The sequence below is a fragment of the Petromyzon marinus genome, chromosome 25 (assembly GCF_048934315.1).
Source record: "Petromyzon marinus isolate PM22_M1 ecotype Great Lakes invasive population chromosome 25, UKy_Petmar_22M1.pri1.0, whole genome shotgun sequence".
Lineage (NCBI taxonomy): Eukaryota > Metazoa > Chordata > Hyperoartia > Petromyzontiformes > Petromyzontidae > Petromyzon > Petromyzon marinus.
Genome location: NC_133691.1, coordinates 14,298,646 through 14,314,066, shown reverse-complemented (window position 1 = coordinate 14,314,066; position 15,421 = coordinate 14,298,646). Strand labels below are relative to the sequence as shown.

The 15,421-nt window shown below is 42.8% G+C and overlaps 1 protein-coding gene across 1 annotated transcript in view; it reads right to left on the bottom strand.

Moving 5' to 3' along the window:
- Nucleotides 1–9,348, bottom strand: part of LOC142929090 (anoctamin-5-like) — a gene marked incomplete at its 5' end in the record, with an annotated part of 46,632 nt that extends 37,284 nt beyond the window's left edge. Inside the window, 6 exons of the mRNA XM_076069542.1 lie at nt 1,080–1,154; nt 1,821–1,966; nt 2,995–3,055; nt 3,814–3,919; nt 8,637–8,771; nt 9,215–9,348. Of these exons, the coding sequence (XP_075925657.1) occupies nt 1,080–1,154; nt 1,821–1,966; nt 2,995–3,055; nt 3,814–3,919; nt 8,637–8,771; nt 9,215–9,348 (657 nt within the window). The remainder of the gene's footprint in view (nt 1–1,079; nt 1,155–1,820; nt 1,967–2,994; nt 3,056–3,813; nt 3,920–8,636; nt 8,772–9,214) is intronic.
- Between the last annotated feature and the right edge of the window lie 6,073 nt (nt 9,349–15,421).

The following is a 15,421-nucleotide window of genomic DNA, read 5'->3' as shown; positions in this document are numbered from 1 at the left end:
ATGTTCTGTTTACGTGAACAACTTTACTAATTGGCTTTGTCGGGTGGTGGTGGGTTTAATGACACATATTTACGCGATCTAATCCAAAAAAAATATTATGGATGATATTGGTCGCGAAAAGCCTACATGTTAAACAAAACCTGAGCTGTTTCGCTAACATCACACACAATGAACGTGTAATGGTAACGTCACGTGGTCAATTGTAGAAAATGATGCAAGGTTATGAAAGGAATTACTATCCCTGGCCCTGCTTGACCTCGAGCCACGTTCAGATGTGAAGTTGAGACCAAAAGCCACAGGGCCAAGGTGAGGCCAAGGCGGCAGCTTTTTAGGCCACAATCAGTGTCAAGGTCACTCAAGGTTGGGTGCGCTAGTATGAGGCCAGTGTCAAGGTCGGTACCTCTAAGAAACCTCCTCGGACTGAGGCCACACACTCAAGGCCAAGGAGCTGAGGAAATCTTTTCCATCTGGCCTTAAGGCCGAGTACTGGTCTCGAGAAACCCAAATCGAGGTTGACAGGAGCAGGTGGATAACATGATACGGCTCATGATGTATTCATTGCCTTGGGCCACCTGTAGATATTTCAGGTGATTGGATTGACAAAGGGCTGTAAGTTATATAATTATGCATGTATCTATACCCCCACTTGTAATCACTCAATGGATCACACAGGAGGAACAACATAGTTTGAGAGCGATTCTGACTGGTGGAGCAGAGTGTGGAGGTTAGGATTGGGTCAAGTAAAAATATATATGTGTATAACCCGTATATGAATCCACTGCTGGATGATGGCCTCCCCAAACCTGTGCAGGTTGTCAGGGTTATTTTCCCATACTTCACCATGCACACCAGTACAGGTTGGTAAAGGATGGAAGCAAAAGAATGCAGTTCTCTGTTGGCCACAAGGTAGCTCTGCAGCAGCCTACAGTCCATTTTGTGCATGATGGTTACCCATTCGTGCAGTACCCAGGCTCAAAACCTGCTTCGCCTCCAAGATGAGGCACATAGCAGGTGACTTGGCCATAGCTCACTGGATCAGGAGAAGGGGTTCAATGTTGCTGTTGAGTTGGCGGACTCACCCAGAACAACACCATGATCCCGGAGAGGCAGTATCGGAACCTCAGTATCCTCTTAGGCATATGAGGCTCCTCCTTCTGCACTCACAATGCACGGATACAGACGGAAAAGCATTTGTATATAGATTAGTCTGTCGGAGTGACCAATGCTAGTGTGAGCCGTTAAGGTTGACTGATGAACTATTATTTGTTTTCCCCACTACTAGTTAAGCATGCGATGATATAAAGGAATGGATTTGATGGTCCTGATGTCTGAGAGTTGAGCTGGCAGCGCTGATATTTCTTGGTTTTAATCCAGGCAGCTGCCTCCAATAAAACCAAGTAGTAAGCCGATCAGCCTGGTCACCAATATTACATTTGTTTCTTTTCTTAATTTGGACAAATTTCACCTTTCAGAATTAAAAAAGATGAGTTTGACCATCATGAACATTTCTTTGTAGCAGGGCTGATGCGAAAGGGCCACCCTCTAGTGTGTGTTCACTTGAAGGGATCTTATAAGTAATTATGTAACATCTGCTTCAGCAAACCTTTCCATAACATAGAGTTCCAAATGGACATTGTTTCATAACGATGCCGATAGGACAATCGGGATAATATTGGGAGGAAAACACAATTGACCAAAGGCCAACAAATATGTTAGAAGAAAAACTAGGAAAACAGTGAACAGTTACACATGCAACATTACAAAACAGAGGTGTGTGTGTGCAATGAAGTAGTCGCCGTGGTGACAGCAAAAAGCATTACCATGGTGATGATGTTACATTTCGTGGTCGTGCAGCGAGCCAGGTACTCGGGCCGGATGGGGTCTCCTTCCTCCGCCGCTGCCGTCAGGTCCCAGCGGTATGCGAGCGATGCCTGGCGACGCTTCCAAAATTCCAGGAACACCGTGGCTGTTGCGACACACCACACGAGGAGGATTTACTTAGAAAAGTAATTTCACTATCGATTGCTCAAGGGTTCAAAGGTTACCTAATGTAGTCTGTTAAATGTAATGTTCAAAGTAACTTCATTAATACTTTTTTTTCTTTCATAAATACCTTTATTGGCTTTTTTTGGTACATTGCCACAATTTTATCCCACTTCCACTGAGTGGCATAGCATGAGATTGAGTTTTCCTTTGGATCTATAACAGAGCAGTGCTGCTCTTCGTGTTACAAAACGTTACACAAAAGTGAATGTCACAGAGCTACCTCTGTGATCTCTGGTCCACACAGTAGGGGTAGCTCTTTCCCAAATGCTTTGCCACGGAATGGAGCGTTTGTTACGTGATAGTCAAGCTAACATTTTTATTCTCAGAGCTGGAATGTAGCCTAATTAAGTACAGAACCAACTTTAACATTATGGATTTTTTGTATTTGTTGTGCAGATATCGGTGACTGAGTTGAGACCATCATCTTGCTATAATTGAGAAACTGGTTTAATCGCAGGTGGCCACTTTCATTTCAACACAGAATCTCAGCGGCGGCAACGCAGCACTCTGAACTCTGAGCCACCTGGCCACTTTGCATTTTTCATGGAATCGCCTTGGGGTACCGCATTCGTTGCTTGTTGCAGAGGTTCGTGGTTCAAATTATGTGGCTGCCCTGATTAATATTGCCCGTGTATTAATTACACAAAAATACACACCATCTGCTTCACAGTGGACATTAAAGATTATCGGTTATCATTCGTAAGAGTAGGACAATGTGTGCAAGTCATGGTCCAAATTTGCCCTCATTGAGCAGTGGGTTCATAATAGGACTGTCAGGATCACTGCATACGAACATTGCAAGACATGATGGTACTGTATATGGTTGTACGTATGTATGTTGAACTTCTTTAACACTGTATGTGGCCAAATGTGCTCATCATCATTGCAAACATGTTGATAATTGTCACTGTGTCTGGACAATGTGTGCCAATGCTTAGCATCACTTACCCCAAAGTCCCATGAAAACTGCGAAGAATATGGTGACCGGATTTTCATACATGTGTGAAGTCTGCAACGGCACAATCAGAGGTGTTAGTCACAATTAAACCTTAAATCTTAGCATCCACGTCTTTTCAATATCAACAGCAGGAAAGTAATGATGCATCGATTGATTTTTAAGTTAAAATAGATTAATCACTCATGAAACATCCATTAAATTGTGGAGATGACAATGCTCTACAATGTCTGATATTATAGCGCTATTCATGTATCAAACAAATCTGTATAAATGTGACAGAAAGAGCAAAATAAGCAATAGGCAGTTCCATGATTGTGGACATACATTTCTGACACTTTAAAGTGAATAATCATTATTTCGGCATGACATGTCAACTAATTAGCACTGAAATTCAGATTTCAAAATACTTTGTCCACTTGTATTGATCGTGGAGAAATACTCATGAAATACATCGTGTCGGATTTACTCAGACAAAGTAACTTTTGCACTCCCGCTGGGATGTGACGATGCATTCATTTTCATGTATTTGTCTAACCATCGACTTAGTCCATTAAAATGCCCTATTTGCTAAAACTATAACTAACTACCTTAAAAATGATCACACGTGTATTATTAGTATAAAACATTTTAACACCCACACGAATGGCAGCATAGTGTTTAGCATGATGTGCTGCAATCTAGTGATCATGGTTAATGTTAATGATACAATCTCAGCAACGTGAGTTGGCTTTGTGATAATGATGCACAGCACCAAAAACCAATAAGTATCCTTATTTAGAGGGAACATCGATGGTGTATTTGTGTGATACCTTCGCAGTCTCGCAGGTATCATTTAGCCTCCAAAAGGTGCATTTTTGGTCACACTGGGGACACATGACCAGGGATCCTCCGATGGTGTTGTTGCATATTTCTCCACTGCACACATAGACACGCACGAACATAAACAGACTAATGGGCATAGTACACTTGGATGAGAAATATAATTTGCCTAAAGGTCATGCCACCTTTGAATGTGTCATACCCTCCCTTTAAACAAAGTCAGACTAAATTATGGGTTCCAACATCAAGCATTTTCCAAAGTAAAATGTATTTGCTGATTTCGATTTAAAGCTTTCGTGACTGCAATGATTCATCTTCTTTGGTTCTTTCGGTAAAGTCACGTAGAATGAGAATAAAATAATAAATTGATAAAATAAAATAACACAATAATATTCTCACGACGTTTCGGCCACAACACAAGCGGCCTTCATCAGGTGAAGGGACGAGACTGTCTGGTAGGACAGCGCTGGAGTGAAAGAGCCACGTTCAGATCACGGCCTTTAAGCTGTGTGAGAGGAACAAAGCGCCTTGACAAAGGAATTAGCATATAATTTAGCATTGAAATGGCTGAATGATTAGCTTGTGACTGGTCACAGAAATAGCTATGTTAAAAGTTAAAGCATACACATCCGCAAAGGCACCCCTTGATAAAGGAATTAGCATAGAATTTAGCATTGAAATAGCTAAGTTAAAGCATACACATCCGCAGAGGCACCCCTTGACAATGGAATTAGCATAGAATTTAGCATTGAAATAGCTGAGTGATTAGCTTGTAACTGCTCACAGAAATAGCTACGTTAAAGTCAGAGCATACACATTCACCGAGGCACTTAGTACAAATCAAACAGGAGAATTTAGCATTGAAATAACTAGGTGAATTTAGCATTGAAATAACTGAGTGATTAGCTAGTGACTGGTCACAGAAATGACTATGTTGAAGTCAAGGCCTACACATCTGAGCTATTCACAGTACTATATAGTGAACCAATAAAAAACTAAAATATAAATTACCTTAATGTTATCAATAAACTCTATATTCTCCAATCAGCTAAGCTACCAACAATAAGTCGTTATATATCACAATGCTATATGGCGAAAAAATGGGTGGATTCTTACCCTCAACTTTAGCACCACGGATAGCTACGGGCCCCGTTCAGACGGACGAGTTCGTCCATGGTCGGAACAGAGGAGGGGGAGAGAGACAGCTGCGAGGCGCTATTATACTCCATGTTGTAAAACCATACCATTAACCGTGGTGTGAGAGGTATTAAGAGTCAATGCTGGCGAAAGAGCTGCGGTCTGAAGGTCATCGTAAAAATACAATTAATTAAGAACAGAAATGGTTTAAAACATCTTTCCAGTGGTTACTAAGCCAGAATCCATCTTCTCGGTTGAAATTGTCTCTGTGCTTGTATATGTGAATGGCCTCATGAACGAATCTCTCATGGTAGCCGGTTGGTTTGCAAAGAACCTCCGTCTTGGAGAAGTCAATGTCATGTGAGCCCACTGAATTATAACAGTGATCTGCCACGGCCGAGGAGTTCGTCCTACCGTGTTTCAAGTCTGCTTTATGTTCGCGGATGCGGTCCGAGATATGTCTTTTGGTTTCTCCAATGTAGCTACTACCACAGAGGCACTTTAGTTTGTAAACGCCCGGGTATTGTATGTCTGGAACAGCATCTTTTACAGATGGAACTAAATCACGGATTTTATGTACTGTGTTGAATCGGACCTGGATCTTGTGTTTATTCAGGATTTTGGAGATCTTTTTAGTGACCCCTGCAATGTAGGGTAAGGTGATGGTTTTGAGTGGCTCCACAAGAGGATCCTTCTTCATGACTGGAGTGATGGCTTTGCGGATTGTGTAGTCGGAGTAGCCATTAGCCCTGAGAGCCTGGTGTACGTGCTTGAGTTCACTGGTAATGTGTTCCTGGTCGGAAATGCATTGGGCTCTATGGTATAGAGTCTTGATGAGGGAGTTCTTCTGGAATGGATGGTGGTGGGAATCCGGTTTCAAGTAAGCATCTGTATGGGTAGCTTTCCTGTAGACAGAGTGGCTCATTGAACCATCATGTCTCCTTTTAATTAAGACATCCAAAAAGGGTAGTTTGCCATCTTTTTCGACCTCCATGGTAAATCTGATTGCTGGGTGTATGGAATTGATGTGGTCGCGGAATTGGTCTAGAGCAGGCTGGCCATGTGGCCAGATGACAAAGGTGTCATCAACGTACCTCTTCCATAAGGTCGGGCGTAGAGTGGCAGTCTGGATGGCGTCAGTTTCAAATTTTTCCATGAATACGTTGGCTACAACCGGAGATAGGGGGGAGCCCATTGGGGTGCCCTCAGTTTGTTTGTAGAAAGTTCCATTCCAGGTGAAGTATGTGTTGGTTAAGCAATGTCTCACCAGGGGGGGTACATCAGTATGCAGTCCTTGATGAACCAGGTCTTCAATGATAGCGATGGTGTCAGGTACCGGGACTTTGGTGAACAAGGACACCACATCAAAACTGACAAGCAGGTCGTTTGGGGACAGGGAAATGCCTTTGATTGTCGATACCAGGTGAGTAGAATTTAGTACCGCAGAGGTGGTTTTTCCAGTGAAAGGTCGCAGTATATCAGCAAGAAAACGTGCCAGTTTGTAGGTGGGGGAGTTGATAGTAGAGACGATGGGACGAAGGGGTGTATCTTCTTTGTGTATCTTTGGAAGGCCATATAATCTTGGTGGTCTGGCAGCAGAGGGTTTCAACGAGAACTGTTTGATCTCATCAATTAATGCTGTTGAATCAGAGATGATTTTGTTCGTTTTGGTGACCAGGCTGTTGGTGGGATCTCTTTTTATTTTTGTATAGCTGCCATCGTTGAGTAGTTCTCAACGATCGCAGCTACTATCAACTCCCCCACCTACAAACTGGCACGTTTTCTTATTGGTTCACTATATAGTACTGTGAATAGCTCAGATGTGTAGGCCTTGACTTCAACATAGTCATTTCTGTGATCAGTCACTAGCTAATCACTCAGTTATTTCAATGCTAAATTCGCCTAGTTATTTCAATGCTAAATTCTCCTGTTTGATTTGTACTAAGTGCCTCGGTGAATGTGTATGCTCTGACTTTAACGTAGCTATTTCTGTGAGCAGTTACAAGCTAATCACTCAGCTATTTCAATGCTAAATTCTATGCTAATTCCATTGTCAAGGGGTGCCTCTGCGGATGTGTATGCTTTAACTTAGCTATTTCAATGCTAAATTCTATGCTAATTCCTTTATCAAGGGGTGCCTCTGCGGATGTGTATGCTTTAACTTTTAACATAGCTATTTCTGTGACCAGTCACAAGCTAATCATTCAGCCATTTCAATGCTAAATTATATGCTAATTCCTTTGTCAAGGCGCGTTGTTCCTCTCACACAGCTTAAAGGCCGTGATCTGAACGTGGCTCTTTCACTCCAGCGCTGTCCTACCAGACAGTCTCGTCCCTTCACCTGATGAAGGCCGCTTGTGTTGTGGCCGAAACGTCGTGAGAATATTATTGTGTTATTTTATTCTATCAATTTATTATTTTATTCTCATTCTACATGACTTTACCGAAAGATCCAAAGAAGGTATTTGCTGATGTTTAATTATAATTTTCGTTGATATCAGTGGTGTAACATCTCTATGTATTGATTTCCAGGGGTGTTTACAGCCCTTTTATCAATCGACTTCTGGCTGAGGGCCTCCCCACACCTCGTGGGTCATGAGGGCTATTTAATTCTAGTCATCCCACACTGGTCAGTACGGGTTGAATATGGGAAGCGAAGACTCCAGACACAGAGTACAGCAATGTATTTCCTGCACTTGCTCCCCGCTGTCCGTCATGCAGCTCCAAAGAGTCTATGTGTGTAAGTCGTATTATAAGGATACGTTTCACATTTAAACATTTTGGATTTGAATATTTTTTGCTTTTGATTTTCGGATTATTTACAATTGGTAAGAATGTACAATATATTCATGTGAACAAGAGTGACGAAACCCGATGCCACGTGATACGTGTCGTCGTGAGTGACGTCACAATGGGCAATGTCATGTTTTCTGAGCAATCCAAAACAATGTTTAATTTTCCCTGGATTGTCCGAAATATTGTAGCTAGGCTTGATTTTTTGGATTTACTTTTAGAAACAGAGACATTTGGAACATATATACATATACAATATATTGAATGTACTATATTTGTACTGTATATGTATATAAACTGTATGAGATTGTATATATGTGCATATGTACTTTAATAGTGAAATGTTAAAGATGTGGCCCTGAAATTGCTTGCTCATGCCACTGCTGGTGGAAGGTCCTCCACTAAAGAATGCTCTAGATTGCCCCTCGAGATGATATTTGGCCTACTCGTCCATGATGGCCAGACGTCTTGGACACGGTGGGAGTACCCACATTTTACCCCATCACATCTGAACTGCCAATCATCTAACTGCGGTGTCTCCGTTTATACTGCTGAGCATATGTGGGATAACTGAAGAAACCTAGCCATTATTTCAGCTGCCATGCCAGGCGATCGCACTGGAAATCTATAAACTGCAATTCTAGAAATGTAACTATTACGCCATGGCAGCATCCCATGGGATTGTATATAAGTGTATATGTATGTCTATATGTACTTTACGTGTATATGTACTTGTGTATAGCCTTAGTAGGTGCTTGCTGATACTCATTGTTCAGTCTGTATTGCTATACAGGAGATCTGTGTGAGTTCTACATCTGACACATGAGTGTATGTGTGTGTGTGTTTGTATGCATTTGTCTGTATGCATGTGTCGGGCCAGTACCTAGTGATGTCACGGTCATTGCTGAATACTCCAAAGAAAAAGGAGATCAGGCCGACGATTGCAGCGAAGATCAGCATCTTTGTGTAGAAGCCGAGCCATGCAAAATAGAGCCCCACTTGCTCCCCGAAGTATGACCTGTGCCGACAACATCACTCGCACACACAGCGCAAACATCACCAACCGCACATGGCACCAGTGGTGTAGCTATCGAATATGTAAGCAAGGACCATGGGCTGGAGGGAAATGTGAAGAGCAGGGAAGGCATGGGCAAATGCTATTCTGGAACTCCATTTCCCCAGCCGTCTGTGCTATCAACTCCCAGCTAGCATTCAAGTCCAGCCTTAGGACCTTTCTGGACAGGGCACGTCCCTAAGAGGTACGATGGCCTGTGGTCGAGACTAAGAATGATGTGGCAGTCAAGAGAAGGAATGCGTCTGAGAGGATGTGCACCACAGAGATTTAAGTAATGAAATCAGCATGTGTGCAGGAGCCACATGGATCGTTGCATCAGGAGACTGGGAGAGATGGCGAAGGCTTGGGGAAGTCTTCATCCAGCAGTGGATAGGGCATGAACTTACCGCACAAGGTCAAGAGGCTGCTCCTTGAAAGAGCGCCCGGCTCTCGCCCACTCCCGTCGCAGCGTGTTGCGGTCGCCCAGCGTGTTCGGGTTTTTGGTGGGATGAACAGACTCACTCTGACATGGGGAAAGCAATTGTTAGTCACAAACACTGCATAGACATTCACAAATTACCAGCTCCACCCCCCCAAAACTCTGCCGTGGCGCTGCTGTGGTGTAATGGTGTTGCACACTGCACTGGACTTGCAAAGTTAGAGGTCGCCCATTTGATTTCATGGGAACGACAGTTAAAACAATGACCACGTTTCTTAATCACGCTGCTTCTTCCCAGCAAGCAGTGTAAATGGGTGCACCCACAGTTAATCTATTGGTTGTTCACGTGTTGTGGGATGAAGTGTGGGTACTTCTAATTCTTCCAAAGACTTCTGTCCCACGTGAAATAGTCGGCCAAATACCCTTGAGAATGGCTCTCTAGAGTGCTCGTGGAGTCCTTTCCAATGCATGGATATTGAACTTCTTTTGCACCGTATGTAGCCAACCATGCAAATCAGAGGTGTGTTTAGTGAGCTGGGGAACCTGGACACCTATGCGGCGCATCTCTGTGGGACACTAATGTTAAGTATGTGGTAAGCTTTAGACTATGCTATAGCGTCCTATACAGGTGTGCAATTCAGGTGTCGTACCTGGGCCTCCCGTAGGGTGTCAGTGTGCCCTCCACCCCCTACCCCCCCAACAACTTACGTCATGCAGTGGATAGGCTGCAGTATAGCAGCCATTTTCAATCATTTGGTTGATATTTAATATGTTCGTGCTGTCTTGTGGCATGGGGTTTTGCAGCATGTAGTGGACCTGTGTGAGCACACATGACACACATGACAAACATAACATGCATGAAACATAGGGCTGGGTGGGTAAGCTATTATTGACTCACTCCACTCTGAAATGTTTCCCCCTCTCCAACCACCACCAGCCTACACAGTTATAATGGGCCCACAACTCTTATTGAGTCCCGACTCGGAAAGGTCCATAGAACACCCCAAAAACTGAAGCAGATATGTACCAATTTCAGCAAGTACAATATCCAGATTTCAAGGAGACATTTTATGCATGCTTTCCATGCACAAAGGCAATTTATTCAGAATACAATACTATCAAAACCCCAAATGCCCACAATATTGGCTCGACAGGATACCTGCTCACCAAGAACCATATCAACAGTAGTATTTCATTCTTTTGTTGTGCAGGGGAGAGTGATTGAGGGGACGTGGTTATATAATGTGGGCAGGACTTACAAAGGGTGGGGCTGCTAGCTCACCATGTCTCCTGGTTAAGAATCCCAAAAATTTGGTAGCTTTCTCTACAGGGACACATATTACCACAACCCATAAATCATAAATCCAGGCATTCTTAATAAACCATAATGATTTACACTTCTAACCACATGTCACTCAGAGATCGCAAGTTGCGATACAGAGCTGAAAACTTTAATTAAAATGATAAAAACACGACAAAACCCTTTTAAATTAACATGTTTTTGCAAAAAAACCACCCCATTCTGGCATTATTTATACAGCATTATTGATACAAACGTACGATTTGGCTGCGTACGGCCGGTGGGATGAGGACGTCATGATCCTTTATAGGATAGATGTCCTGCTGCGAACGCCGGTAGGGTGCCGTGAAAGAGTCCGGTTGTTTGGGCACGGCTCCCGGCTTCAGGTGGTGAATGTTTCCCAGGTAGTGAAGAGGCCCACTGTCTGAGCCTGACACCTGGGGGAGGTCGCTCTCCTTGAGTGGCACCTGTTTGATTTTAAATGTATTAAACCCTTTGCCTCGAGCACATGGAATCATCATCAGCCAAAATCAGTCCACGAATGGATGAAGGTCTCCCCAAGTTGTTGCAATCTATACAAGTCCTATAATACAACAAGTCCGATAGTACAACAAGTCCTTTAATACAACAAGTCCGATAATACAACAAATCCTATAATACAACAAGTCCTATAATACAACGTTCTATAAGAATCCTATAATACAACAAGTCCTATAATACAACAAGTCCTCTAATACAAGTCCTATAATACAACAATTCCTATAATACAACAAGTCCTATAATACAACAAGTCCTATAATACAACAAGTCCTATAATACAAGTCCAACAATACAACAAGTCCTATAATAATGCAAGTCCTATAATACAACAAGTCCTATAATACAACAAGTCCTATAATAATACAAGTCCTATAATACAACAAGTCCTATAATACAACAAGTCCTATAATACAACAAGTCCTATAATACAACAAGTCCTATAATACAACAAGTCCTATAATACAACAAGTCCTATAATACAACAAGTTCTATAATACAACATTCAATACAAATCCTATAATACAAGTCCTATAATACAACAAGTCCTATAATACAACAAGTCCTATAATGCAACAATTAATATGCCAAAAGCCTCCACTGCATATCCCACCCACTCTTCAAGTTGTCCCACCAATATCCCCAGTCATGAGCACACGCACATGAGCCAATCTTATCTCGCCATCTCTATGATATACATCATCTTGGGCACGTTCTCTCCTTCTGCTGCCACTCCAATGTCATTTTCGGCCAGCAGACATCATCCCTTCAAGCAACGTGCCCTTCCCGAGCCCATTCACTTTTCTAAAAAGAGTCAATATGTTGCTAATATGCATATTTTTCCAAATGTACGTTTTTCTAATCCGTTTGTATATTTACGTCTCTCGATATCTCGTAATGTCAGTGCTACGATTATTATCGTTGAACGTCATAAATTATAATCATCACAATCATCACCCTCACCATCATACTCTGTATCACATGCATGATCATCGCAATTATCATCACAACCATGATGAATCTTCACAAACATTATTGTCATCACATTCATTATCACCATCATAATCACAATCATCACCACAATCATCATCACAATCATCGGCATCATCATGATCATCATTACAATGACCATCAGAATCTTGCCTGGATGTGTAGAATCTCGGCATAGGTGGTGAGTGGGTTCCATGGCGCGTGTACTTTCACAAAGGTGGTGCGTCCGCTCACCGACTCCTAGTGGATGGCACGAAGTTCATCGTCAGACTCTAGATGAGTGCATTTAGTTGTATTTATTAGACTTTGTTTGACCAGGTGAGAGTTCAAGGGAACAGGATGGTCTCATTTGGAAGAGTGTCCACGGCCGCGTGGATTTTCGTGCTTGTGTCACGTGTTGTTAGCACCTCGTGCCGATCAACGTGTGGCACAACCCAAAAGCAAATTGCATAACGTACGTGCAGTTATCGAACACTTATTACTACAGTATAAATAGCTGGCATGCCACATTAAGGTGGAGACTGTTATACCCTCCAGTATAAATGGGTAAGCCACAATTAATCCATCTTAAGATTGTGCATGGTGGGGTAAAGTATGGGTATTCGCTATCTCTTTCAAGACGTCTGGCAAGCAGAGAAGAGTAGGCCATATACCCTCCAGCGGGGATCTTTAGCGCTCTTACTCAAGGAATGTGTGCTAGCAGTGAAATTATGAAGCAATCACAGTCTAACACCTTTTTATTTGTATACAGTGTCTGTCATCTATAGCAGAGAGACACGCAGGAAACTTACCTCCTTGGGTTCAATCTCGAGATCTAGCCCCATCTTCATCAGGCTTGCCTGATATTCGGTCCTCTTCTTCTGTCAAACAAAATTGACCATCTGTGTTATACATTGTTCTCAGTTGTGTCACTGTGGGAGTCAAGTCAAGAGGTGAGGAAACTTCTTGAACTCTTACAGTGAGTAGAGCCTCACATGGGAATCAATCAGAGAACGGCTCTGCAAAGTAGCATCACTGAACTGCTTCAGTCGGTGTCACTTCAGCAGACCTTAATAAAATAAAAATTTGCACAGCTCTTTGTCAATCAACTCTTTGAGTTTACCTTATTTGTTACAGGGATGGTCTCACTTAGCTAGTTGCTTTGCTATTTTACAAGGGAGATAGATCCATTGTGCGTGGGTACAATAGCAACAAAATAAACAAAAACATCAATATTGCAGAGAATGCATACTGGGTACTTCAGCACTGTTATAATAGTTTTCCATTTGGCAGTTAGAATGCGGATATTACATATATCCTGTAAGTTATGTCTGGGTGTCGGTGTGTGCAATATGAAAGTGGTGTATTTATTGAGGAGTTGTGGATGGAGTGTGATACGTAACGATAATTGATTGTTGTTCGCCAAAGCAGTGAGGCGTATGGTTCAGGGTATGGATGTGCGAGTTGAGTGATGGGAGTCTAGCGTTCATTGACTAGCATGGTCTGCAGTTGACGATACAGTTTGATAAAGGATGTATACTGTGGATTTAAAGACTCGTATGGAGGTGGCAGGGTGACTCAGCAGTCAGAGAGCTGAGCTGGCACCACTGCGTCAAACCTAGGTTTAGAGGCGTGTGGTGTTGCACGTGGGGAGGGGTGATAATGCTGGGTGCAGGAAGGTGGAGCATTATTTGTAGGTTCCTCGTTCTCACCTGATTGTTGATGGCGTCCTGAGAATGGACCTCATCATCGAACGCGAGGATGAAATCGATCCGACGGACTCCATCGCAAAAGTAGATAGTGTCCTACACGCAAAGGCAAGCACACACACGAATATGAGAGATGTAATAGCTTATGCATGAAATGTATATTTATTCATAAGCTCATGATACATGTATCAGGACATAAGTTAATCTGCTATTTGTATGCAAGTTGTTTATTGCTATGATGATGTACTTGTTTACCCAGGAAAACCTCAATGAGTTTACATTTTTATTTTCAAGGAGGGTCCTACCAAGTTCTGTTTTTTTGCAGTCGAGAACGAAGTTGCTTAGTTTAATTCCAATTGAATAATTTGCATGTATTTTTTCAGCATTGGTACGTTTGGCCAATACCAGTTACACTGTGTCATTTAGCTATGGGAGGAAACCAGAGACCTGGAGAAATGTGTACACAAAGCATCTAGCCCCTGTGCATTATACAAAAAACATCAGTATTTTCTAAAGTGCATTGTGGTAATGCTATCTTAAACCACCATCAAAATAAAGTTGAGCAAATGTGACAGACTAACAGCAGCAGTTATGCAGTGATATGCAACTGTGGACCGGTGTAATCCTCATTCGGACTCATCAGCACAGTATAGTCACCAAAACGCACTGCTGCAAAGGCTGCAAATCTATAAATGAGGAGCAGCCATGTCTACACTTTGGGGCCCATTAGTTGGCGAATGCAAACAACAACTAAATCTGTAAATACCAGGAATCTCCCATCTTTGACATTAGCCAAGCTAATTTATAGGCAGTGCAAATCCACGTTGTGCCGCATCGTACCTGGGCCAGGGTAGATTGAAATGATGACGTCGAAAAGTCTTGCGGCACCGTTGAAGGCTGAGCCTCATGCCCCTCCGCTCCCTCCTCCTCATTCATTCTCTCCACGAGCTCTGCATAGGTAATGTGGGGGTAGAGGGTTCATTGCATTAGGGACAGGGGAGGCAGGTGCAGGGATGGGAATGTCGGTAAAGAACCGCACATGGTACTCATGTGTAAAGCTTTCTCATAAATGTCGACGCTGCTCCAGTGTGAGTACACCTGTGGTATAAAGTTGTATTACCATTAGGGGACTTTTACCCCATTGAATATCGTACACTTTAACAAAGCCGTGCCCAGCATGGTCAGACACAAACCAGGGCAAAAAATATTAGTTGGAATATGCAAAGTCATTTTTGCCCTGACAGCTTGTCAGCTATACTCTTTGGTTCTTTCGGTAAAGTCACGTAGGTGAAAAAAAATAGAAATAAATCACGACGTTTCGAATGCAACACAAGCACTCATCATCAGGTGTGACAACCAGAGCAAGGAAACTGTTTTACTGAAGTGGGAGAGAAACCAGGGTTAGGGCAGTTAAATAAGTCAGAGAGGGGGAGGGTGGGGGTGAATGGGGCGAGGAGTGCGAGCGCGGCAAGCGCTGCAGAGACGCTGAGAGTAAAAAAGAGGCAACATGATTACTGCCAAGATGGAAGCTTGTCAGCTTCTGCGAGAGCTTCCCCGTGACCACACAGATCATGGTGGTTACTTGACCACATTTCAATTGAAGTGCTGTCGTCCCGACAGTTCTGTTCCTTCACCTGAAGAAGGCCACTTGTGTTGTGGC